The sequence below is a fragment of the Ornithorhynchus anatinus genome, chromosome 9 (genome assembly GCF_004115215.2).
Source record: "Ornithorhynchus anatinus isolate Pmale09 chromosome 9, mOrnAna1.pri.v4, whole genome shotgun sequence".
NCBI lineage: Eukaryota > Metazoa > Chordata > Mammalia > Monotremata > Ornithorhynchidae > Ornithorhynchus > Ornithorhynchus anatinus.
The window spans coordinates 17,456,860-17,481,803 of record NC_041736.1 but is presented as its reverse complement, the minus strand read 5'-3'; the positions used below and the strand labels follow the sequence as shown (position 1 = coordinate 17,481,803).

Genomic DNA, 24,944 nt, shown 5'->3' with positions numbered 1-24,944 from the left:
ATTGAAGACTTCCTTATTCAAACAAAATTGTTCACATTATTTTTCACCAAGTGGTATAAAATGCTTGCCCCCATGAATCTGATTTTCTCCTATCTTTACTTAGTATGTAGGCTGTTTTTCCCCCTCTGCAAGGGTCAAAATTAGCAATACTTGCCCTCAAATTGAGTGTTTTAGACCAAGTTTAGAAATGTCACTAGTAATCAAGACCAATTCCCAGTTATCCATGGGACTGGTTACAAAAGAGTTACTAATCCCCAAACTTCCCTCACTTAAACCATTCGACCAAGCTACTAATAAATAGCAAAGTTAAAGCTTTGAATTTCACCCCCTTTTATTTTCCCTTGCCTACCTTCTAGTGGAAGAACAAATGAGTATTGAAATGACCAAGGGTTGGGCATCTTGGGGAGGAGGAAAGGGGCTAAGGGCAATGATAAATCCGTGCTGGGTGACCCTAGATCATCTAATTACCCCCTGGACACTTGCAGTCTTGAAAATCCATTTACTCCTGTTATCGATTGCTTTTGAGTTAAATGTTTTGTCCAGTATCCTTCACAAAAATGAGGAGAAAAAACAGCAAAGTTGGAAAAAGTTCTTATTAGTCAACATTAACAGATCTCATCTTCTAAATTCAGTAGACAAAGAACTATTGTTCTCTTTCCCAAGTAGCCACATTGCTTGGTACTGAAGAAGTGACAGATAAGATGTGTCTAAGAGCCAAAAGAGCCAGTTCAAAGGCTATTAACTTGGCAAGAAACAACATCTCTTCTACCACTGACAGATGGGTCAGCTGATTTAGCATCCACATCAAAGAAATAGGGGTGAATTAAGTATCGGGTATTTGAGAGGTGCAAGACCATATGGGAATAAACTCAAAATATTATATTGACATGAAAGTCATCTACTTTAGAAATTGGTGGTTTACTTTCAGAAATATTTTTTCTCTTCTAAAGGAGATCAGTCTCATAAACACTGTGTTTGCAGCTCAATAATAAAACCGAAAGCACTAGATTATTCTGTTGACTATACCTCCCTGGAGCAAAGGTGAGGGAGGAAAGATGGTATTGACGTTTCATTTTGAATGTTGAAATACTACAATTGAAGAAAAATCCTTAGTAATAGATCTTGAATCGCATCATTCTCCATTATTTTGTCTTTAATTTGTGAGCCTCAACTTCAGTCAGTCAGTGGCCATGTCTACACAGGACAGGAGTATTTTGGGAACTGGATTTTTTCTGTAGGAAATATCATAATGGACCCAAATCTGCAGAGGGCAAATCTAAAGTTAAACCTTAATCAAGCATCAAATTTTGGGGAGCCTGTAATCCATTGTGGAGGCCTAAAATTTCAGTTGTTTCCACCCCACAATTCTGAACCTGAATGACAAGTTGGTGAGGAATCTCCAAGAAGGAGAAAGAGAGCATTCAGGTGGCAGGATGAAACCTTAAAATATGTGATAGTCTCACTTAGTGTGACATATCTGCTCACATTAGTGAGATCTAAACCTCTAGGGAAACTGATTTTTAGTATTCCCTTCCAGGAACCAAGATCATGCCACTCAGATGTCTATAACTGCCATGAAGGGAAAGTAAAGAGGGGAGGGGCTGAGGAATCCCACTTCTGCACCTGTGAGAAATCAACAGGAAAGTTCCTGGGCAACTACTGTTGGGTAGGGATTGTCTCCTTTTGTTGCTGAATTGTACTTTCCAAGTGCTTAGTACAGTGCTGTGCACACAGTAAGCACTCAGTATATATGACTGAATGAATGAATGAATGAATTCAGGGCCTCCTCTCACTCTTCCCCTGCCCTCACTCCCCTACAAAACCAGTAAAAGTTCCGGTCAACCTCATAGCACTTCTTGTTCCCAGCCACAGAAGAGAGCCCAGGATGGTGCATGGAAAATGGAGTGAGGGATGGCTGCTGGGCTGTGTTGCTGTGGGGAGTTTTGGCATTTCTTTTAGGGCCCAAGGAGATCTGGAAACAGCCAGGATTCCCACATTCTCTCCCACTTTTCACTTTCCCCAACTCCAACCAAACTGCCAACTTCTCCCCGAGCCTTGAGAGGACTCTGGGTTGAGTGTATGTGTGAGTGGTGGGGAGAGGGGATGGCACAGTTCCAGAAGCTGCTGTCCACAGTATTAGATGCCATAGTAAGTGTTTATCCTGCTGACATTTATGTTATGCTACCAAGCCTCAGTTAATGGAAAGATGTTAAACATTAATAGGACTCTGAAGGACATATATTAATCAGCAACCTAAAAGGGAAGGAGAAGAAATAAAGATGGATAGCAAAAGGACAAGCTTTCCTGATATAGTAGACATTTAATTTAATTTAATAGTAGTGACTGTAGAAAACCTTAACAAAATGAGGTATTAGATGATGAAAAGAGAAAATTCATTGTGGACCAAGTCTGAGCTGATTCACTTGCACAGTGTAAACTATTTATACTTCCTTGTGGTTTATAGTAGGTGTAACACTGCCAGGGTCAATCTAGATTTCGCTAAAAGCCAAATGAAAAGGATGACTTCTCTCTGGACAGCAACCCTTGATAAGGTGAATAGGATTCTAGGTACAATCATCGGGGGGGGGGGGGGGGGGGGGGGGGGGGGGGGGGGGGGGGGGGGGGGGAGAATAATTGGAGATGTTTAAACATTAGATAAATTTACAGTGTCTCTTTCCTAACCTTGAATGCTGTTTTTGTTTCAAACAGAAAAAGACACACAGCAGATTAGAAAAAGATCTTCCAAGGAAAAAAATAAATTATTAGGATTACAGTGAGAATGATCCAGAATTATAGTAAAAATCAAAAAGTAAATCTAGCAATCAAGTATAAGAAAAATCAAATGATATAGACAAGGTTATCCAGGAACACCTCTTTTTTCTTGCTACAGTACCTTGATCAATTATAGAAAGAAAAAATATTCAGAGTCAAAATAACCCAGTTGAATAACTATCAGAGAAAATAAACTGCAATTCCACTTGATAAAGGCTACAATTATGTACTAAAGGTGACAGCTGTTAAAAAGTTCAAGTCAAGTGAATTTAGTGATTGAAACAATCTTAGTTAATTTCATTTTAATCACATCTCTTTTATCCCCATCTACATAATAAATGAGCATATTTAAAATTACTTTATTCCCATTGAATTAGTTAACAATACAGCAATTATTCCATTAACTCTCTATATAGCAGTTCTTTGTGTTTGAAGATTGTGCTCCTCCCTTAAATGCATTCATGTGTGTGACTGGAAAGATGGATGAATGTCTCATGGTTCTGCTCCCACTGTGTACATGTAAAAGTTGTCCTTTTGCCATGCTGTCACATTTGCTATTTGCAGTGCCTGATACTGTTTTTTTTTTATTTTGCTTCCTAGCATCCCAATCTTCTCCAAGCCTCTGCTTATGATTTGTGCTTTAGGGATGTGGAAACTGAAGCACTTCAGGAAACTCTTCTAGTTCACCAGGCTAAGTGTCATCAAAAGTCATGAAAAAGTGCAGAGTTCAGCAAACGAGGCCCTGTGGAAACGCATATGCAATGTGGCAAGCAAATATTTATTAATATCTTTGTAAACTCAGTAAATATAGACTGATAAGTTGAAGAAGCTTCTTACCCACAACCAGTGTCCCCTTAAACTGTGCAAGATATAAGAAGTAATTGGGTGTGCAGTTTAGAAGCAAAAGGGCCCAGCTACAGGGCTTAATTTATGTTGCAGCAACCTGAGTCTCAATCCTGGCAACGTCTGTTCAGCTTCAAGATCTGCACCACAGACATCACATCTTGAGCTGTTTCATCAGCAGTTTTATCTTTGGTCTTTCCAAGGTAGCCCCCTAATGGTACCTAGCATTTGACTTTCCCATCTCCAATCCATTGCCTGTGTCTTTCCACCTGCATAGAACACACATTTTTCCTTTTTCTTCTAGCTCTAAATTATTTTGTATTTGTCTTCCCCACCAGACTGTAAGCTCCTTGAGATCAGATGCCTTCTATAACAGTACTGTATTCCCCTTAGCTCCAAGTACAGTGCTGGTCACAAAGTAGTGGCTTCGTAAATTTGAGCGATCAAACTTCCACTCAGCTCTGCCAAACCTCATCTCCCCTTACCATCAAGTCCTCCTAAAAAAAAGCCTCCAAGAGGCATTCCAAAACTAACCCACCACTTCCCTAAGCAGTGCATCCTATGAGTCAACCCTAGTACGTCACTTGATTTATCCCATTTCTGTATGCATTCATTTTGTGGTTACCAGTTGTAGCTCAGTTTTCCCTTTTGTTCTCATTGTATGCATATTATTTATGTCTACCTTTCTCCCTCAAAGTTCCTGGAAGTCAGGGGATACTTTTATTGTGTGCTCCCAAGCAACTAGTACAATACTTGGCTCACAGCAGCCATTCACTGAATACAGATGAGCAGCCTAACTGTCCATAATTAACATCTGTTGGCAAGTAGGATTATGAACAACAAAGTCCTGCAAAATCATCAATCACTAGGATCAAAGCAATTTACCACAAAACAGTTCTAATAATTATCTAATTTGATGTGGTATCCTACTGCTTAGTTTCTGCTCCTTACTTTCCCTGGTGAGGGTTGATAAGGATTAGGGAAAGTAGATAAGACCCAGTTTTCTTCTCAGATGAAATTTTTCTGGGAAATTCAGATGAGCTAATTCTTGTTGATTTTGGTGAAAAGTTCTGTGAACCAGATATTTGAAACTACAGTTATCTGACCTGAATTCAATATAAGGGAGAGTTGAAATCAGGGACATCAATACCAAGGAGGCAAAGGGAACAGTTGCTTCCCTGGGATTGGGAGATGTGAAGCCATTAGCCTTAGCCCAACTGTTTTTTGGCTAGGACTGTCCATCCCTCCCTTGGAAATGGTTAGGAGCCCAGAGGAAATAAATGGAGCCCCCCTCCTGTTAGGACTGTTTTCTGCCAGGACCAGAGTTGGAACCTCTCCGGCCTCCAGCTGCAGTTGGAAGAGCTGATACCCAGATTCAGCTGCAGCAAGAAGCAGGCTGTCCCTAAACTGTGGTTGAGGGATGGGTTCACTTTGCTCCTGACTGACCCAAGCTGTCTCCTGTTGAGACCCAGGCCAAGTCAAGCCAACATACTCACTGCATCTGGTTCTCATCTCTGTGGCTAAGGTCCTCTTGCTGACATCCATCATTCTTTCTTCAGTCCCTCCCTTTTCACCTAAGAGCACACCACTGTTCTCTCCATCTTCAAAGCCTTACTGAAATTACATTTCCTTCAGGCAGCTTTCCTTGATTAATCTGTCATTTTGCCACTGTATTCAGAACTTCCTCATCACCTAAGCACTTGAATACTCTCCCCCAACCCTTCTATCATTTTTGTACAATTCTTTAAACTCTTTTGCTTCCCTCTGTTTCCACTCCTTTGCCTGTCCCTCCCCCCTAGATTGCAAGCTCTTTGAGGATAAAGGATCATCGTGGCTCAGTGGAAAGAGCCCGGGCTTGTGAGTCAGAGGCCATGGGTTCTAATCCTGACTCCGCCACCAGTCAGCTGTGTGACTTTGGGAATGTCACTTCACTTCCCTGGGCCTCAGTTCCCTCATCCGTAAAATGGGGATGAAGACTGTGAGCCCCACATGGGACAACCTGATCACCTTGTATCCCCCCAGCGCTTAGAACAGTGCTTTGCACATAGTAAGCACTTAACAAATACTATTATTATTATTATCATTAACTCTATTGGACTCTCCTAAGCATTTTGTCCAGTGATCCACGGGGATTTGTTGGACTTTTCCCAGCCAGATTTCGGGTCTTAACTCTCACCCACGTTGGGTCAGGTCTTGAATTCACCCTCCCCAGGCTTTTTCTACCCATTGGGCTCTAGGCCGTAGGCCTTCCCTTGCCCTGATCAGGCTCTCAGTTCGAGCAGGAGGTTGTTGCTGCCCCTCCGGACTCTCTGTCACGTCTCCTTCCTCTTTCTGCTTCCTTGAGTCTCTGTGTGATACTGGGTCTGCAGCTCGGCCCTGATCAGTGCTCCACATGAAAAGCTGGCACCTATGGATGAAATTAATTGAGACCGAACTTGCCAGAAGGGTCAGAGAAATAGGACAATGAGTTAGGGAACTCATATCAGGCCTATCTAAAATAAACTCCTTTGAATGGCTTCAGTTATCAGCATCTTTTCACTGTGGTCAGTTACCTGCAGAGAATAGGCAAAACCTTTCCCCTTCCCCCTCTCCCCACCTACTTAAAACCTAAAGGCCAACTAATATGGCATTGTGGACAGAACTCGGGCCTGGGGGTCAGAAGATCATGGGTTCTAATCCCAGTTCTGCCACTTGTCCAGCGTGTGACCTTGGACAAGTCACCTAACTTCCCTAGGTCTCAGTTACCTCACTGTAAAATGGGGATTGAGCGCCACGTGGGACAAGGGCCTGTGTCCAACCTGATTTGCTCATATCCACCTGGCACATAGTAAATGCATAACAAATATCCTCATTATTATTAGAGTGGTTTTTTTTACCCAATTCACTCTTTCTTCCAGAACTCTCCATCCTTTTTAACGTGGGTCTTCATAGCTTTCAGTAGGGGTAGGGTACCTCTAGAGGTACATCAAAGCACTGAGAGAAATACAGTCCGTTATGGTAGCAGTGAGGGTGAAGCTTGGAAACTCCTCAACCCAAAACAATAGGTGCAGTCTCAAATAAGAGAATCTTTTGGAGTGTCTGGAGGCTTCGGGGCACAGCAGGAGCCATTTCTCTTATTACCTATTGCTAATGCTCTTGGGACTGTAGGTACGGTTTGGAGCATTTCTGTTCATGGGGAGGGGGGCAGGCAGTGTGGTTGGGGAAGTGGGTGGAGAGATACAATGGCAGTAGAGTAATTGAAGGGGAAAGAAATGATGGTGGGTTGAAATCCTGAGACTATTGGGATAAGGTTTCCAAAAAAAAAAAAAAGGTGGAAAAAACCAGCATCCATTCCACGAGTGAACAATAGCCTCGGTTAATTGTCTGCAGGCAGGGAGTTGCTGAAAGTGCCGGGGAAAGCAGGTCCCTGTGCACTAATGCTTTTGATCTCACTTTGCTTTGATGTGGTAATTATGCATGTTAACAGCGATTAGGCTTCCACCTCAGTGAAAATGTTCCAAAGTGTATGTTAAAAAAACTAGACATTTTAAATTGCCGACCACTTGTATTGTACTTTTATATCAGGAAAGCAAAGTTTCATCTCATACCTTGGTTCAAGAGGTAACAAAACATGCTGGGATGTGTTATCTCTTTAGGACAAGGTAGGGCCATGCATTTGCATTCTTTGGCTAGGCAACCATAACTTTAACCTTTTTCTCTAGCAGGGGGCAGGGAACAGAACACCTAATTCTTTGTAGTCCTAGAAGAATTTTAGCAACGAGTTATTTTTTCAGTTGTGCAGACTCCAATCCGGCTCAACTAAAGGGAAAGCACTGTGGACCTTTTTCTATAGAATTCCCTTCTATATAAATGAAGCAAAAAATTTCAGCCTTGGAATGTGCAATAAGGACATGAGTCCATCAGCAGGATTCATGCATCAGGAGCAGGAGGGCAGCAATCAAGGTAAACTTCCTCTCACTTTATGGTTGTTCTTTGTGTGAGGCTTCTATATTCTTCCACTAGCTTAGCCCAGGAAAGAGGAAGAGGTTCCCATGACTAATGTCTCCTGGCTAACAAGGAATAGAGTATGAAGTGCATTTTACAAATCTTGAAATCATCCTTTCTTTTACTATCTGCAACTGATATCTCCATTACAATAGCTCTTTTGATTGCCAATATTTTCTACACTGGAAATGAGACTCACTCAACAGTAGTGTACAAACTAAAGCCAAGGAACCAAAGGCCATTTTTCATTTATTCCTTCCACTGTACTCACCCAAAAATGGGGTCTTCTGGGGGAAGAAGCATTGTTCTCCCTTTTTTGGCTAGAATAGTATAATGTGGGGCTTTTAACCTTTTCCACCTACTTCTTCACTATCTACAACTGTCACCCCCAAACTGTCCCCTTCTGACCAGGGCACTATGAGACCATGTGAATTCACTGCCCTGAAAGCATCACTTAATAGCTTGTGAACTGGACAGGTGAAGAGTTGCTATCAGAGCCCTGAGCGATACTGTATGGTCCAATGAAGAATAGCTCTAGAATCAGGATATGGATGCACCCAGTTTCTTAAAGCTCTTGCTCTTTTCTTATTGGGATGGTAGCTGACCGCGAGGGTGGTTTCAAAAGAATTGCTGGAGTAAGACCATCTCAAACTGCCTACTATTTTCTTGTTCTGATCTGTCCATTTGTGTATTGGATAATTGGATTTTTTTGGTGCTGTTGTTCTTTATTTCATCTTTTGCTTTTCTCGTGTATTTTTTCTGCAAAAGGGGAAAAAATCCTCAACCCTTATTTAGCCATTCTGAATATCCTACTCAACAATGACTTATGATATGGATAATAATAATTATAATTATGGTATTTGTTAAAAAGCCTCCCATGTGTCAAGCACTGTACTGAGCTTTGGGGGTAGATGCACTTTGATCAGATATAGTTACATAAGGCTCATATTCTGGGGGTGGGGAGCTATTTAATCCCTATTTTACAGATGAGGAAACTGAGGCAGAGAAAAGTTCAGTGCTCTTTCCCCTCAACTTCTGGTGTTTGAGCAATGATCACTTCGGTAGCTGGGGTTTAGAAAAGTGCCCCTATTTTCATAGATAAAGTGTAGAAGTGTGACCTTGGGTAAGTCACTTAATTTATCTCTGCCTCATCTGTAAAAAGGGCAGTAAGACTAGGAGCCTAAGGTGGGACATGAGCTGTATCCACGTTGATCCAGTGTTTAGTACAGTGCGTATCACAGAGTAAGAATTTAACAAATACCATAAAAAAGTGTGCAAGAGAATCACAGTCCTGGTGGTCAGGGAGTGTACCAACTCTGTTGTACTCTCCTAAATGCTCAGTACAGTTCTGGTCACATATAAGTGTCACTGATTGATTTATCAAACATGCTCACACTCATGGATGCAGCCTCAACAGGTCTCCAGACTGTAAGCCTGTGATCAGGGAATGTGTCTACCAACTCTGTTATATTATACTCTTCCAAATGCATAGTACAGTGCTTTGCACTCCTCCTCCTCCAAGAGGCCTTCCCAGACTGAGCTCCTCTTCCCCCTCTACTCCCTCTGCCATCCCCCCTTTACCTCTCCGCAGCTAAAGCCTCATTTTCCCCTTTTCCCTCTGCTCCTCCACCTCTCCCTTCCCATCCCCACAGCACTGTACTCGTCCGCTCAACTGTATATATTTTCGTTACCCTATTTATTTTGTTAATGAATTGTACATCGCCTCGATTCTATTTAGTTGCCATTGTTTTTACGAGATGTTCTTCCCCTTGACGCTGTTTAGTGCCATTGTTCTTGTCTGTCCATCTCCCCCGATTAGACTGTAAGCCCGTCAAACGGCAGGGACTGTCTCTATCTGTTGCCGACTTGTTCATCCCAAGCGCTTAGTACCGTGCTCTGCACATAGTAAGCGCTCAATAAATAATATTGAATGAATGAATGAATGAATTTGCACTCACCCGCTAAGCAACATGGCCCTAGAGGATAGACCACAGGCCTGGGAGTCAGAAGAACTTGGATTCTAATCCTAGCCCTGTCACTTCTCTGCTGTGTGACCTTAGGCAACTCACCCTACTTCTCTGGGCTTCAGTCATCCCATCTGAAAAATGGGGATTAAGATTGTAAACCTCATGTAGAATAGGGACTGTGTCCAACCTAAGTGGCATGTATCTACCCCAGCAGGTAGAGTGTCTGCCACATAGTAAGAATTCAACAGATACCATAAAAAAACTCCTCTAGTTCTAATGTACTTATCTTTAAGTTATGCTGCTTCCCCTACCTACAGTGTTATTTTAGTGTCAGGCTCTCCTCACTATTCCATAAGGGCAGGGGTCGTGTCCACTAATTCATTGAACTATCCCAAGTGCTTAGTGAAGGGTCCCATAGAAAGTGAGCTTCTAGTGGGTAGGGGTCTCATCCACCAGTTGTAGCCTACTCTCCCAAGTGTTCAATATAGTTCTCTGCATAGAGTAAATGCACTCAATAAATCCCACTGATAACTCTGTAGAAGAAAGTGCTCAAAACCCACTCCTGATGGAGAGGAGTCTGGGATGGTTGGCCACGCAAACCAGAAGCATCTCCTCGCGGCCTTGCCCTGCGCTCTCTGCTTCACTTCACTTCTCTGGACCTCAGGGACCTCATCTGGAAAATGGGGATGAAGACTGTGAGCCCCTCGTGGGACCACCTGTTCACCTTGTATCCCCCAGCGCTTAGAAGAGTGCTCTGCACAAAGTAAGCGCTTAACAAATACCAACATTATTATTATTATTATTATCTGGAAGATGGGAATTGAAACCGTGAGCCCCAGGTGGGACAACCCTGTATCCCCCCCAGCGTTTAGCACAGTGCTTGGCACATAGGAAGCGCTTAACAAATACCACGGTTCTAACCCACACCAGAAGGAGCGGCTGCGGGCCTCCGCCCAAAGCGAGCCCCGTCTTCTTTCGTCCCCTTTCTTTCGTCCCACTTGGTATCACCCGAATTCCTGCAGGCTGCGGATGGGGAGTGGTACGCGCCGGCCGAGGGGTGGGCGAGCCCGACGTGCGCGGGCCCCCGACGTGCGCGGGCCCGCGCGGGAGCGCGCTCGGGGGAGGGAAGAAGGAGGGGACGGGCAGAGGGTGACGAGCCGGGGCCGGTAGGGAGTGAGGAGAGGAAGGCACGGGGGGAAAGGCGGTGCAGATGGCGACGCCGGTGCCTGAGGTGGGACCGGCGCCCGAGGGACGGGACCGAGAGCCGGCCAGTCAGGCAGGACTGGCCGCCTCCAAGGTCGGTCTAAGGGGAAACTTCGGGAGCCGCGGGCGGAACTGGGCCGTTAGGGCTCCATTGTGAGAACTGCCGGGCTCGCCTCTCCCCTCGCTTCCTTCCCGGGAGCTTCCCCACGGCTCGTCCTTCCACTCCTCCCCACCCCTTCCCATTTTTTTTTTCCTTTAATAATTCCCACGGAGGACGAAAGTTGACGCTTCCTGACCGGGCTTGGCGGCTCTCGGGGAGAGGGGACTGAGGAGGAGTGCTTAGGGTAGTGCTTGGTACAGAGGAACGGCTTAACAAATACCATTATTATTACTAAGAAGAGGAGGAGGGGACCCCAGAAACCGGGGGAGGGAGCGATGGAGTCCCACTTACCGACTTCACCCCCCCCCTTCCCGGGAAAGGTGGGGGGTGAAGGGAAAACTCCGGCCTGGGAAATACCCACTTACTTTCCTCCCTAGACTCTCCTCCTTCCCGATGCGTGGCACCCCGGAGGAAAGGGGAGAGCGGAAGGGAAAGAAGGACTGAGGTTTCCCCCAAGCCTAATGGATCTTTTTCTTCCCTCCCTTACAGATGGACAACTTCTGAATCCCGCGAAGAGTTCATTCTAGGGTCCCTGACGCTAAGGATTTGGCTGCTCTGTCGCTCGTAAAGAACAAGGAGGCCCCCACTTTCCCCCGATTCCAATGTGAGGTCTGGGAAGTATCCCAGAGGCCGCTTATTTCTCCCTGGAAGCCGGGAAGCTGTTGGCCACACTGTTTTCCAGTCCTCTTTGCCTGCCGTCGGGAGCCTCTGGAGTGGCTGGTGGGGAAACCTGTTGGAGAGGTCCTGGCCGTTCCCCTTCGGGGGGATCCTACTTCTTCCGTCTAGAAATACGGAAATTTCCGTATTTTCCAGTAAATTTCCAGTTTAAGGAAAGCCCGGAAAATGATGAAAACCGAAGGCAAAGGGGAGAGGACTTTGCGCAGCGCTTCTCCGCACAGAAACGCTTATAAATCGGACTTCCATGCCATCAAGTGCTCTTTCGATGGGATTAACCCGGAGAACGCGCCGGGCAAACCGGCCGGTCAGCCCCTGAGGCTGCACCACGGTTCCTCGGGGAGTGAAGAAGATGTCCACAGCCGAGGCAGGGCCAGCTACGGCAACCGGGTGCACAAGATCAAGAATATGTTCCTGCAGATGGGCAGCTCTGCCCCGGCGGCCGAAAGCAGCCCACCTGCCGAGACCAAGGTGAGCGGCGGCAGGGCGGTGTCGGCGGCGGATTTCCCTCCGGCTTCTCCCACCAGCCCCACCTGCCTCAACGTCCAGAAGCACAACCTCCTCAACACCACCTGCCCCGGCGCCTCCGACCCTCTGCCCACCGATGCCCCCCCCCGTCGCCCCTCCGGCCTCCCCGCCGGACCGACTCGGTCGCGATGAGGAGGGAGATCTGGACAAAGCGGCCTTGGCGGAGAAGTTTTCCGAGACCCGGAAACTTTTCGAGAGGAACATCAAGCAGCAGAACTCCGTGGACCGCTTCTCCCCGGGCCGAGGGGAAAAGGCGGGGGAGAGAAGGCGACCGGGGTCGGGCTCTCCGGACTCCACCGGCCTGGTGGAACACTTTCATTTCAACGTCGAGCCGAGCCCCGGTGGCCCCTCGGACAAGACAGAGGGCAGCCAGGGAGGCAGGGAGGCGGAGGACGTAGTGGAGGAGCGGCAGGCCAGCCCTAAGAGCCCCCTGAGTGCAGGCCCCATCTCCCCGAGGTTGGAAAAGGGCGGTGTGGCCAGAGGGGAGAGCCCCGAGGGCCGGGAGGTGACAACCGGACCGGACCCCGGAGGCGTCCGGGAGGATGGGTCAGGTCCTGGCAGCCCCCCGCCCAGCCGTTCCCACGGTCCCCCTTCAGGGGAAGGAGACCCCCGCTCCGACCCCGGGACCGACGGGGTCCCAGGGCAGCCCCCCTCGTCGCCGAAACCCTGGGCGGGGGATGCCACCGTGGGCATCTTGCCGGGCCAGGGGGAGGCCCCTCCCCGGGGGGAACCAGCCCCCCGGGACCACGAGGGTCCCCCGGGGGAAGGAGACACCGAGGAGGAGGAGGAAGAAGGAGGAGGGAGAGAACAGAGGGAGAAGAGGAACTCGTCCGGCCCCTCTTCGGGCCCCGCCGCTTTCGGAATAGAGAACGCAGGCTTTGATGACGACCGGGATCAGGAGCCCGAAAATCAAGGCCCGGAGGGGAAAGAGAGCTTAGAGGAAACGGAGGAGGCAGGTACTTATGGGAGTGACTACGAGGAGTTCCCAGGACTTTCGGAAGAGGAAGATCCCGCGCCAGACAGAAAGGTCAAGTTCTCCACCGCTCCCATCAAGGTAAGGTTCGCTTTTGGTGAACTGTCACGGTTGCTCTTTAACGCCCCACTTCCCCAACACGGTGGTCGGTTGTGCCCAGATAGTGCCTTGTCCGTTTAATAGTGTCATCAAGTTGTAAATGAGGCAAACGAGCCCTGAATGGTGTGGAGACCTGCAGTCCCTCTGAGGGTGTCAGGATCTCCGAACAGACTTTCCATTTGAAGCGAAGATGGCCCTCCGAATGCCAAGTGGTTCGTAGATTTACATTCCCTGCCCATATTTTAAGAGCCCATCTGTGAGTGTTAACTGGACTCCTTGTGTTTGAAAACCAAATCGGATCACTTCCAAAATTGGAAGCAAATGATCCCTTTTCTCCCTCCCACCCCCTTCCTGGTCTGTGTACTATAGCAGACTGATGCATCAGTGTTGATTTAGGGAAGGTAGGGTTGAGGGCCAGGATGCAAATAGTTTTCGTATTACGAATCGAGAAAACTAAATGATTTTAACTCTTTTGGGCCTATTAGTACGTGGGATGCATTAGGTTCGCCCACTTCTTTAAAGCGTATGTAAGCCACATTACATGGTGGAATTTGTTCTGTTGCCTGTAAAAGTTACAATTCTTGGGCCGCTTGTCAAAGTTACAGTAAATAGCACAGAGCCAGAGAACTAGTCGTCGTAATTTGCCTTTGTAAATCTTAGACAATGGGATGTATACATGGAGATGCTGAAATTAAGGCCCGTAAAACTCAAAACATTTTTCGTGAAGCTCTAATTTCTGGAATTCTCATATATTCAGTGGAAATCCTGGGCTTGCACAGTAACGTATTTTTAAAAATGCAGTCTATAAGGCAGTGGTGAGTCTATGCAAATCAGATTTCCATCTGCTCCCAGTGCCAGATTCTCATGGTAGATTGTGGCAAGAGCCAGAAGAACCCTCCTTTTTTACTTAAAATTCTCAAATAACTTTAAAAATTAGCTTTTAAGCGCCTTAGAAAGTCATTTTCAGTGAAAGAAGAGAAAATTACTAGTGGCTGACATCACAAACTCCTCTTTATCTTTTCTCTCTCATTTTCTTTGTTTGCTCCTGCTGGTGTGCTCTCCCCCTCCCCCTTTGCTGATTGCATTCTCCATTCCCTCTCCCATGTTAATTTTAACCCTCTCCCTCCTATTTGATAATTCCTCATTCTCCTGTTCTGATTCACATTTCTCCTTTTCTTGTATAAAAAGAAATTTTCTTTAAAATTACCTTTTCTAGAATGTAGATGTAAGAAATAAAATTAGACTGGTCAGTTTGCTACTCTTTTGTATGTGAACAAATCAAATGAAGTAGATGAAAGTGCGATGAGTGAAATTTCTCTTTGCTTTTGCTTTCAATTGATGATGAGGGTTATACTAACTCCCTAGCACCCTCCTGAAGATTTGTGATAAACTTTTTGATAGCTCGTTTGCCTGAATTACATTTCTGTAGGTTTAATGAAAATAAATGAGAATTCATCAAGTAAGAATAGTAGGAAATGATTCAGGAGCGATACAGTATGTTGGGGATAATGAAAATTTAGAGAATGTACTTCTTGCAAACCTAGTTTTTCTTCGTATCAGTACAACCCAGAAAAACTACAGTGTTCTTTTGGAATCTAAGTTCAGTAATAGTACCTTGATATGTTCTTTTGAGTCGCTGTCCTTTTAATATGTCTATTCTCTACATTATGTATTCAGGCTCACATTTTAAAATGCACTTCAGAAATCAGTGTTAACTTTAAAACAAATTTTCCTGTGGTAAAATTATACACAGTGCAAAGTTCAGCTAAAGTTCCAGTGCCAACATTTTAAACAGCAGAAGGCAAGTCTCTCTTTCTCTTTTGGATTTTTTTTTTGGGGGGTGACCTTCACTTGAAGGCATTCTTTAGAAATATCTTGGTGCTCTGTTTTTTCCTTCAAGACTTACCTCTCTCCTGTTTCATAAACTGTATCCTGTCTACTTATCTAACCTCAACTTTTCCTTCTTCAGCTCTTTGACTCCCTGCAGTATGGTGTTTAGTGTTCTCCATTCCACTGAGACCACTGCTCTCAAATGACCTCATTGAGATACTCTGACCTAGAGGTTATTAGAGTATCTCAATTCCATCCTCTTTGACCTCACCAAAGCCTTTGATAGGGTTGGCCACTCTCCTTATTTCTTTCCACTGACTAATTTCCCTATCCTTTTCAGTGATACCACTGTCTCCCATGCATGAAACTTTGATATTATCTTTGACACCTCTTTACCCTTTGCTCCTGTGTTCACTTAAGCATTAAAAGTGTATTTCTAGACCGTTTCACACATTCACCTCTTCCTTTCTTACAAAACTGTAATTTCTATTCCATGAAAACAACTTACAATGAACTACCTCTCCAGAATGTCTTTCTTATCTTTCCCCTTAGATTATAGATCATGGAGGACAAGAAAGGTTTCCTGTCAAAACTTTGCATTCTTCAGTAAACCCAGAATGGTAAATTCATTCTCAGGGGGCACTCAGTAAATATTGGATGAAGGGAAAGAAAAGAGTTATTATTTGTTTAAACCACCAAATCTGGGTAACTGATGATTAAAATTGCCAGTCATTTTCAGAGCCGCCGTTTGGTAATGTCCCAGGTGTGATTCATTACCACTGGCTTACATTTTGGGACCCTGCCAATTTCTTGCCCTCTATTATTCCACTCCTACTTCTGTTCCCCTTTTTTATTAATCTCAGAGTTTGTACCCTACTGGTCCCTTCCTCATATCTCCTTGTTCCCTTCCTGTCCTTACTTGTTAATTTCTGTTCTCCCCCCTAGAGCCCTGACATCCTGTGACTCAGCCCGGTCCAAGCACATTCTTCCTGATGGCTGGGCTTGATTTGTTTCTGAGGGAGTAGTTTACCTCAGATGGGCTCTTGTATGTTTATCCCATGTGGTTTGCAGTTCCCAGGAGCATCCATGGTGTTATGTTATTGCATCTTTGCACATATGTGCATCACACTTCCAGAGAAATACTCCTGTCCTAGTCCAAGAGATTCATCAAGTATCAAACACCATAAGGTCCTGACTGTAAGATGCCAAAAATGACTGCTTTCTTGGGAGGATTTCCTAGGGCAGCTCAGAGTCTGACTTGCCTTACTCCTATCCTGGCTCCTGCTGCTTTCTGAGTTAGAGAGTGCAAGAAGGGGGAGCTTTGCATTACCACTGCAGGAATGAGAGTGGGAAAGTAGATTGAGAAAAGGGGGAGGGCAGCATGGCTGCTTTGCAGATTCTGAGATTTGCAGGGTAAGTGCTGAGAATGCGTGGCCTGATCTAATAGTAATAATAATTATGGTTCTTGTTAAGCGCTTACTGTGTACCGAGCACAGTTCTTAGTGCTGGCTAGTGACAAGTTAAGCAGGTTGGACACAGTCTCTGTCCCACATGGGGCTCGCAGTCTTAATCCTCATTTTACAGATGAGGTAACTGAGGCCCAGAGAAGTTAAGTAACTTGCCCAAGGTCACACAGCAGACTTCTGATGGAGCCGGAATTAGACCCCACGTCCTTCTGATTTTTCTCACGGCTAGCTTGGGTGGCGGCTCTGGGGGAAGATGTTCCTCCTTCTGGCTCAGGAAGAGTCACCTGCTGATGCTTCCCTGTAGCAATCCATAATATTTACTGAGTGAGAGCTCTGTGCCAAGCACTGAATTAAGCTCTTGGGAGAGAATAGTAATAATAATGATGGCATTTGTTAAGCGCTCACTAAGTGCAAAACACTGTTTTAAGCACTGGGGGGCGGGGATACAAGGTGATCAGGTTGTCCCACAAGGAGCTCATAGTCTTCATCCCCATTTTACAAATGAGGTAACTGAGACTCAGAGAGGTTGTGTGACTTGCCCAAAGTCACACAGCTGACAAGTGGAGGAGCCGGAATTAGAACCCCTGACTTCTGAAGCAGCGTGGCTCAGTGGAAATAGCCTGGGCTTGGGAGTCAGAGGTCATGAGTTTTAATCCCGGCTCCGCTGCTTGCCAGCTGTGTGACTTTGGAAAGTCACTTAACTTCTCTTTGCCTCAGTTACCTCATCTGTAAAATGGGAATTAAAACTGTGAGCCCCACGTGGGACAACCTGATCACCTTGTATCCCCCAGTGCTTAGAACAGTGCTTTGCACATAGTAAGCGCTTTAAATACCACCATTTATTTATTTATTTTTTCTGACTCCCAAGCCTGGGCTCTTTCCATTAAGCAATGCTGCGAAGTGAGTTAGTAGACATATGAACCCTGTCCTCAAGGATCGAACAGCTGTCTAGCAATGGGAGGGGAGACTGGCATTAAAATAGGTTTCAGGTAGAGGGAAGCCCGAGAATTTAAAGATGTGAACATAAGTAGTGTGAGAGAACTTGCACAGCCAGTTCCCAGAGGTGTGGGGAGCGTCTCTCATCCTGGTCCTTCGGTTCCTCCATGCAATGAGCAGCAAGATGTGGGGGCCCGGGACCATTCCGGCAACACTTTTCTCCTGGTTACAGGCTCAGGAGGCCCAACTAGGGGTAGGAGTTCTTCTCTGGCTTGAGAAGGAGATAGATAGGGAAGCACCATGGTCTACGAGATAGAGCACAGGCCTGGCAGTCAGAAGGATCTGGGTTCTAATCCTAGTTCTGCCATTTGTCTGCTTTGTGACCTTGGGTAAGTCACTTCACTTCTCTGTGCTTCAGTTACCTCATCTGTAAAATGGGGATTAAAACTGTGAGCCCCACGTGGGACAGGGACTGTGTCCAACCTGATGAGCTTGTATCCACCCCAACACTTAGTGCTTGATACACAGTAAGCACTTTACAGATACTATCATCATTATTAGGGAGAGCTCTTTGCTCCACCTGATTCAGGCTTGCAGGTCAGGTGTAGGTCTTTTCAGGACTTTACTCCCTCCTTCTTAAACTCTGTTCCTCACAAGAAGAAGCCGAAACTGAAATCATCAGAAAGGAAAAGGCAAAAAAAAAAAACCCAGCAAAACTTGGATGGGATTTTCTAAAATAATGTTTTGTCTGTCCTGTTACCTATGCAGCTCTCGATTATGTAGGCTTTAAACTAGATTGTCATTTTCTAGTGGGTTAAATCTTTGGCCATCTTAATCACATTTTGTACTGCTTTCAATACAGGTACTTGAATGTAATAGGCATGTCATAAATATTTAATGCTAAATAGTTGATAGACCACAGGTAATTTGAGAACCTGATCATTGGTGAATTCTACCTATCTAGAGTCACCAACAGATTAAAAACTATTTCTTCTGGGGTTGATTTAAGGCAGGGAGTGACTATTGCAGAATGTACAAATTTGAGAATCACAGGCGACCGTGATTTCAAAAATCATTTGAAAGCCAGTAAGAGTATATAGATACAAACATATGTTGATCCTTTGTGTTAGAATTGTTGGTGTTACCAATTTGCTTGTGAAAGAGAGGCTGAATTGGCCAGTATTTGGCCCAAAACATGGTTTACACTGATTTTAAAAGTTTTAAAAAGTTTTAAAAGTTACTGGCCTGTTTCTTCGTAGGTCTATCCTTATTGTATTTTGTTTTACCTTGCCAAATCTACACAATGATAAAAGAGGGATTTTCAAACTCGGAGTGAGTTCTGAGCGCATGAACATCAGAGCTTCGTTGAGTGATTTCATTTGACTGGGACTGAACTATTAGATGGGAAATCTATTCTTTTCCAAAATGCACTGCTCTACCGATGCTATCCTAAGGGGACTCTTTCCAGTCACATCGTGATATCGACCAAATAGTTCAGGTTGAATTGAGTGCTTCAGGGTCCGGGAGGGAACGTTTTTCACATTATAAAGTTAATACTTAACATGATTTAGCCCTTATTTGCCATAGACTTAACTAGAGTGCCATTTGCCTGCGTTTTATGACTGGCAGTTAAGGTTTTGGAATTTCTCTAAATGGAGTACATCTTATGCTCAGTAAGCAAACACATGGTTTTGGAATGTATGTGTTTTCTTGGCCACATGGTTGATTCATGCATGTTGCTGTTGTCTAGTCACAGTTGCTCCAGAAGTAGTGATGTTAATAAGACTACCTGACTGATAGCATCTTTTACCTTTTTTCCCTGAACACATTTCCTGCATGCTCCGGTAAACATACTGCCCTTTGGGCAAGGTCTTATTCCAGAAAGTGTTTTTGGTTGTCAGGTACTCCCCACCCCTTATGCCCATAGAGGTCTTTCCTGCACTGAGGCCCCAAAACCAAATTTGCCCATGGAGCGATTTCTGAGCACCATTCTGTATGATCACGGGCAGACCACTGAAACAATGAGAGCAAAAATATTTTCGTACCAGAACATGGAGCAGTGATGGTGAGTGGGTGCAGTGAGGGTAGTAGGTTGGGCACGGATACTTCCTTCAGGAGAGAGGTCCCATTTCAATCACTCCGCAGGTCCCAGGTAAGGGAGCAAACTGTGTCCTAGAGCTCTCTCTAGCCCAGTGAGGAGGATAGCAACCACATTAGGTCTGGGGCTGCATCTCCAACCTGCGAAACCAGGGCAAAGAGGAGAGTCACCATCTTGGCTCTACTGGCCATGGCATGTGGCCCTGGCAGTAGCGTATTAGGTTGTCAGCCACCAATAGTGTTGCCTGTTCCTGTAACGAACGTAGTGTGGACCTGGGAAGATTTTCTTCCCCCACCACCGTCAAGCTAAACTACTCCCTCTGCCTTGTTCTCACCTCCCTTCCTCCTGCAACAGCCTTCCAATCTTCATATCTGGCAGATCACTGTTCTTCCCAGTTCCATGGTCAAAGCCCTTGTGAAATTATATCTCCTCCAGAAGGCCTTCCCAGTAAATTTCTCATCTCCCCAACTTATATTTCAGCATTTTTGTGCCACCGAAGCCCTTGGATACTCACATCCCATTCTAGCACCAGTGTTAAGTCTTTTCTGCTCTTTACCCCATCCCATCCGAAATATATTTTGGTGTCTGTCTGGGACAAGCCCTGCCTGTCAGTGTCTGGGATGAGCAGCCGAAAAAGCTGATGTGGCCCCCTTCTCCCCTATATCGTGGGCACCGTTGGTTTGTGCTAATGCACAACTGTATCTGAAGGAGTGAGAACTACGGTGCAAGTTTTCCTCTCTTGTGGGAGAACTGGCAATATCTCTGGAAAATTTAAAGGTAGAGGCAAGGTAGCCTCACAAAAAGGCAGTGTCTGCCAGGGACTTTCTTTCTGACCCAGTAGAGGCTCAGTCATGTCATCAAGGAACCCACTCAATTCTTCTCTCATTCTCCACCGAAGGCTGTAAAAAAGAGTTACTGAAAAGTCTTCCTACAGTTAATATTTTTATTCCTTGTAAACTTATAAGATAGGTACTTTTTGCTTAAAGAAAAAAAACACAAAAAACTGGGACATGGAAATGCTATCGTCCCTTTTTTTATTAATGGGGAAACAGAGTATGAGTAGACTTTGCCAGGTCATTCAAAAAGTGGTTGCAGAAGCAGAATTAGAATGTAGTCTTTAGGAGTAGGCTTGTCCTTAACTTAGTTTACTTTATGATAATATTCACCCCCCTTCATCTCTCTTCTCCCAGCATTCTTGAGAGTGTGATGGTTGTATAAACAAACTTTGTAATGTTTGTAGACTTCCTATGTTTTCATATTTCTTGGGAAGGAATTTGTACTATAAATGTGTAATACAAATAAAAATTCTCATAAAGCACTTTCCAAACTAAACACAAAGCATTCATATTTGATATTTAGTACATTTGGAATATGGGTTAGCTTTTTTTCCCCCAATAAAAGCAAACAAAAGTTCACATGACTGTAACAATATTTTCCTTAATTATCTGGTGACTTGGTATCAACCAGACTGGCTCTCTATGGTGCTTGAATTAAGCTAGATAGTTGTCACAATTCTGCCATGGCATATTACTATGAATATCTAGCCTAGCTGAGGATAGAAGGAAATTGCCACATGCATTGTCATGTACAAAAGACAACAAAAAAATCTTCCTCTACTGTGCCTTTGATATGATGAATTTTTGGCAGGAAGTCTAACCCTACTATGCTTGGACAAGATTCATTGCATTTTATATTGTATGTATACCAGTCTTGATAAATGCACTGATGGGTTTGTTTTAGAACAGAGTGTGTTGTTTAATTGTTTTAATGGCAGCTGTCACAAAAGTTTGATAGTTTCAACATAATTTCCCCCACTGTGTAAATTTATTCCCTGATAAATAGTGCCTTTCTGTTTTTCCATAACAAGGAGATTGCCTTGCTGAAGAATCTTGAATTGAGAAACATAGGGTTTAGCACTCAACCCATGTCCAAATGCTCCATGCATTTGTACAACCATTTCTTTCAACACCCATGTCACATGTTCTTTCTAGGCAGCCATGTGATGGAAGAATTCTGTCCTTGCATTCTATCCAAAAATGTGTAATTCAAATATGTACAGTGGTAGATCTGAATGTACTTTAGAAGGAGTTTCCACTTTTTAAAAGCCATTAATGCATTAGTAGTGCATGTCCAGTAATGCTGATTCTTGTATGATTTGAATCAGGGAGAAAAGTTTGGCACTGAAGGCATTACTTTTTCTTATACATAAAATATATAGGGGTAATATTTTTGTTGTAAATGTTGTTCATAAAAATGATGAGAACTTTAAAATCTAGAAATATATGATTATAGGGGCAAAAGTTCAGTAAATGAAATTTTTAAAATTCTTGGAGACTGAATCTAGTTTTACACAGTTGCTTTTCAAATGGATATTTTAGCTGTACAGTTTTAAGGAACACCTCTCTTGAATGCAAATATTCATAATTAAAGCTATAGAATGTAATTATTTTGTCCCCTAGCCTATCTGAATAGATGGCAAATAATTCAGCTTTTTGTTAAGGGGAGATTGTGTGCCTCACTATTTTTTTTCTTTGTGCCAGAGGCCAAGTTTTGGGTGAAAGAAGGTAATCAAATAGAATTGGGTTTGGTTTTATAGCTGCTTAGGCAAAGGCATGCTTTTCCTTGTCCTGAATTGGGTACTTTTCCTGAGGCCTTTGTTCCAACTTTGGAGTGCTCATGTGCTTCCTTGTGGTCTGAGGAGTAGAGCCGGCTAGGTTTGGTTGTACAACAATGTGTGGGATTTTGGGGGCTAGCTGTGATTTTTTTCCCCCTCATTATAGCTAGTCCATCCATCACTGACTGTGGAATCTCATCTGTTTAGGTCAGAATAAGCAACTTTCATTTGCAGTTGTAGTTGCCTTTCTAGTAATTGCCAATGTTGATGAAGTGTCTTCTCAAGTAACCTATGGATGACAGGGAAAAATGACCTTTTTCCCTGTGCATCATTTAAATAAAACAGAATTGGTTTTGACTTTGTAAAAGATTTCTGTAAAATGCTTTGGGAAGCAGCTTGGAGGGAATGGTATGGTAGGAGAAGCATCTATTTAATATTCTATTTTATTTAATAGTAATGATTGTGGTATTGTTAAGCTCTTACTATGTGCCGAACACTGTTCTAAGCATTGGGGCAATCAACTTGGACACAGTCCCTGTCCCCCATGGGTCTCACAATCTCGATCTCCATTTTACAGATGAGGTAACTAAGGCACAAAGAAATTAAGGGACTTGTCCAAGATCACAGCACACAAGCAGTGGAGCTGGGATTAGAACCTACAACCTCTGACTCCCAAGCCCGTGGTCTTGCCATTAGGCCACGCTGCTTCTCCAAGCTTTCCCTCTAAAACTAGGTACTCTAAAAATAGCTGTACTTTACTAGGAAGAGAAGGTAACTGCATGTGACAATGAAGTTTTTGTTTGCTCTGTCAATAATTGAACACTTTCAAAGTGTATGTAACAGTGAATAGAGAGCCATTTTTCCTTTAAGTGTCCTTCCCATACTGGTGGTTGGACTGTTTTTTGCAGTGCTTTTTGTCCTTGAAGTCAGACAGGAAGAACTAGTATACCAACTCTTCACTGTGCTGTCTACTGATATTAGCAGAGAAGGGAAAATAGCTAGAAAAAGAGAACCTTGATCATGGTATTTGGTGTGATTATCACTTGGAATGACCTGAATTTTTTTGTAGACACACCTCAACAGTGGAAATCTGGAACACTTGTAAAGAGCTGTAGAATTGATCTGACAGAGCAACTCACATTTTTAAAGGTCTGGTTTTTTTGATAGATAAAAGTATTCCATTTCTCCTTAGCATAAATATGACCAAATCTTAAGATATAAGGAATAAGTATCATTGGAGAATGTCAGTAACCTAATAATCTTCCATATCAACTTTCTATTCCTAACAACTGTGTAACTGCATCTCTAGTCTGTCTGAAACTGTAAAACCTTTAGTTCAGACTCTCAATCAATCAGTCATGTTTATTGAGCACTTACAGTGGACAAAGTGAGCCTCATCGGGGCTAGGGACTGTATTTGATATGATTCCTAGTGGAAAACGCACAGGACTGGAAGTCAGGAAACCTTGGTTCCAATCCTTGCTTTGCAATAAAATGAGCTAAATGAACAAATAACACTCAAATACATATATTCTGCAGGGCAGCACATCGCAACCTGTTGTTGTTTTTTGCTGTTCTAAGGCATGTAGTGTTTTGTTTTCAAATAGTACAATGTATTTAAAAGAACAAAAACATAGGTAAGTGTAAGCACTATATAGTGGATATTGATTTTTTTTTCACTTTAAAGTCTCTAATACAGTCAGCAAAATTAATTTGTCTTTTAGGTGAATTATTCCGTTGTGAAAACAAAGATCCATAAACTTTCACAGAAATGTGTGATCTTCATGTTTGCAAATTGCTATTTCACTAACTAGGTGGTAGCAGTGTTTCACATATTATTTGAACTTTGTTTTGGTAGTCTTCTCAGTTGGCTTAAATATATCTTGTTTCTGAACAGATGCTATAGCCTGGTTTAGTCTTGAACCTGTTCAATTTGTGGCTCCTGCTGTTATCAAAAGACTGGCCAATGGAGATCTTACTTTTCCCATTTGAGTTTATCACAATTATGTATTATCTGTCTAGTGGTGATGGTGAAACAACTGACATTGATTAAGCTCTTGGAGAATCCTTCAAAAGTGTTTTAGAATTGGAAAGTGTTGTCTGCCATTGCCACCCACCGTCTGTTCTGTGATATAAATTGTTAGTGGCAGTTATATATGTAAGCATCACATTTAATATGCTTAGAAGCAGTTAAAATTTAAGAATCTTATTTTTTTTAAGTCAGGGTTAAATCTGTGCCTGATTATACTATTTGCTTCACTCCCAGAAGGAAATCCAGGCAAGTTTCTGGATGTTAAAGATTTATCCTTCAACATTAGATAGTGGAAAGGGGAAAGTAGATGAGGGTTTGAAACCTATTTTAACTCAATAAAAAGATAATCACTGTGAAATACTCAAATAGTTCTTGCTTGTTTTATTAGTTTTTGGTTTGCTAATTGGAAGTTTTGTGTTTGGAGTCTATCCAATAAGATTACTAAAATTGTGGTGGGAAGTGGTTTGGGTTTTAGAAGCAAGGGTTTTCTAAGGGCAACTTGAATCATAATTACTAGTTCTTGGTATCTATGTAGAATTTTTGGACTTCTTGAGGTTGAATTTAGAAAACTGATATGGCTTATGGAAAAGGTATTAGAACAAGTTATTTGTGCAAATGAACAGTGCTTGGCACATAGTAAGTGCTTAACTACCATCATTATCATTATTATATTACATTATTTAGTAATTTTAGTTGCAGTTTATGTTCCTCAGAGCCCCTAAAATTTCAGTGAGAAAATAATTGCTTTAGGACTAGGCTACTCCT

At 43.6% G+C, this 24,944-nt stretch overlaps 1 protein-coding gene and 1 long non-coding RNA gene across 6 annotated transcripts in view; both read left to right on the top strand.

The window, feature by feature from the left end:
• Positions 1-5,477, top strand: part of LOC103171027 — a 123,394-nt gene extending 117,917 nt beyond the window's left edge. For all 5 annotated transcript variants that reach the window (XR_003761939.2, XR_486551.3, XR_003761937.2 and 2 more), the window contains 2 exons: positions 1,538-1,666; positions 3,373-5,477. This is a non-coding gene — a long non-coding RNA (uncharacterized LOC103171027). The remainder of the gene's footprint in view (positions 1-1,537; positions 1,667-3,372) is intronic.
• Positions 5,478-10,733: 5,256 nt separating this feature from the next.
• The window catches only part of LOC100077772 (neurabin-1-like), a 66,977-nt gene continuing 52,766 nt past the window's right edge, over positions 10,734-24,944 (top strand). The window contains 3 exon segments of the mRNA XM_007671232.3: positions 10,734-10,863; positions 11,419-12,234; positions 12,236-13,186. Coding sequence (XP_007669422.2) covers positions 11,773-12,234; positions 12,236-13,186 — 1,413 coding nt within the window. The 5' untranslated portion in view covers positions 10,734-10,863; positions 11,419-11,772.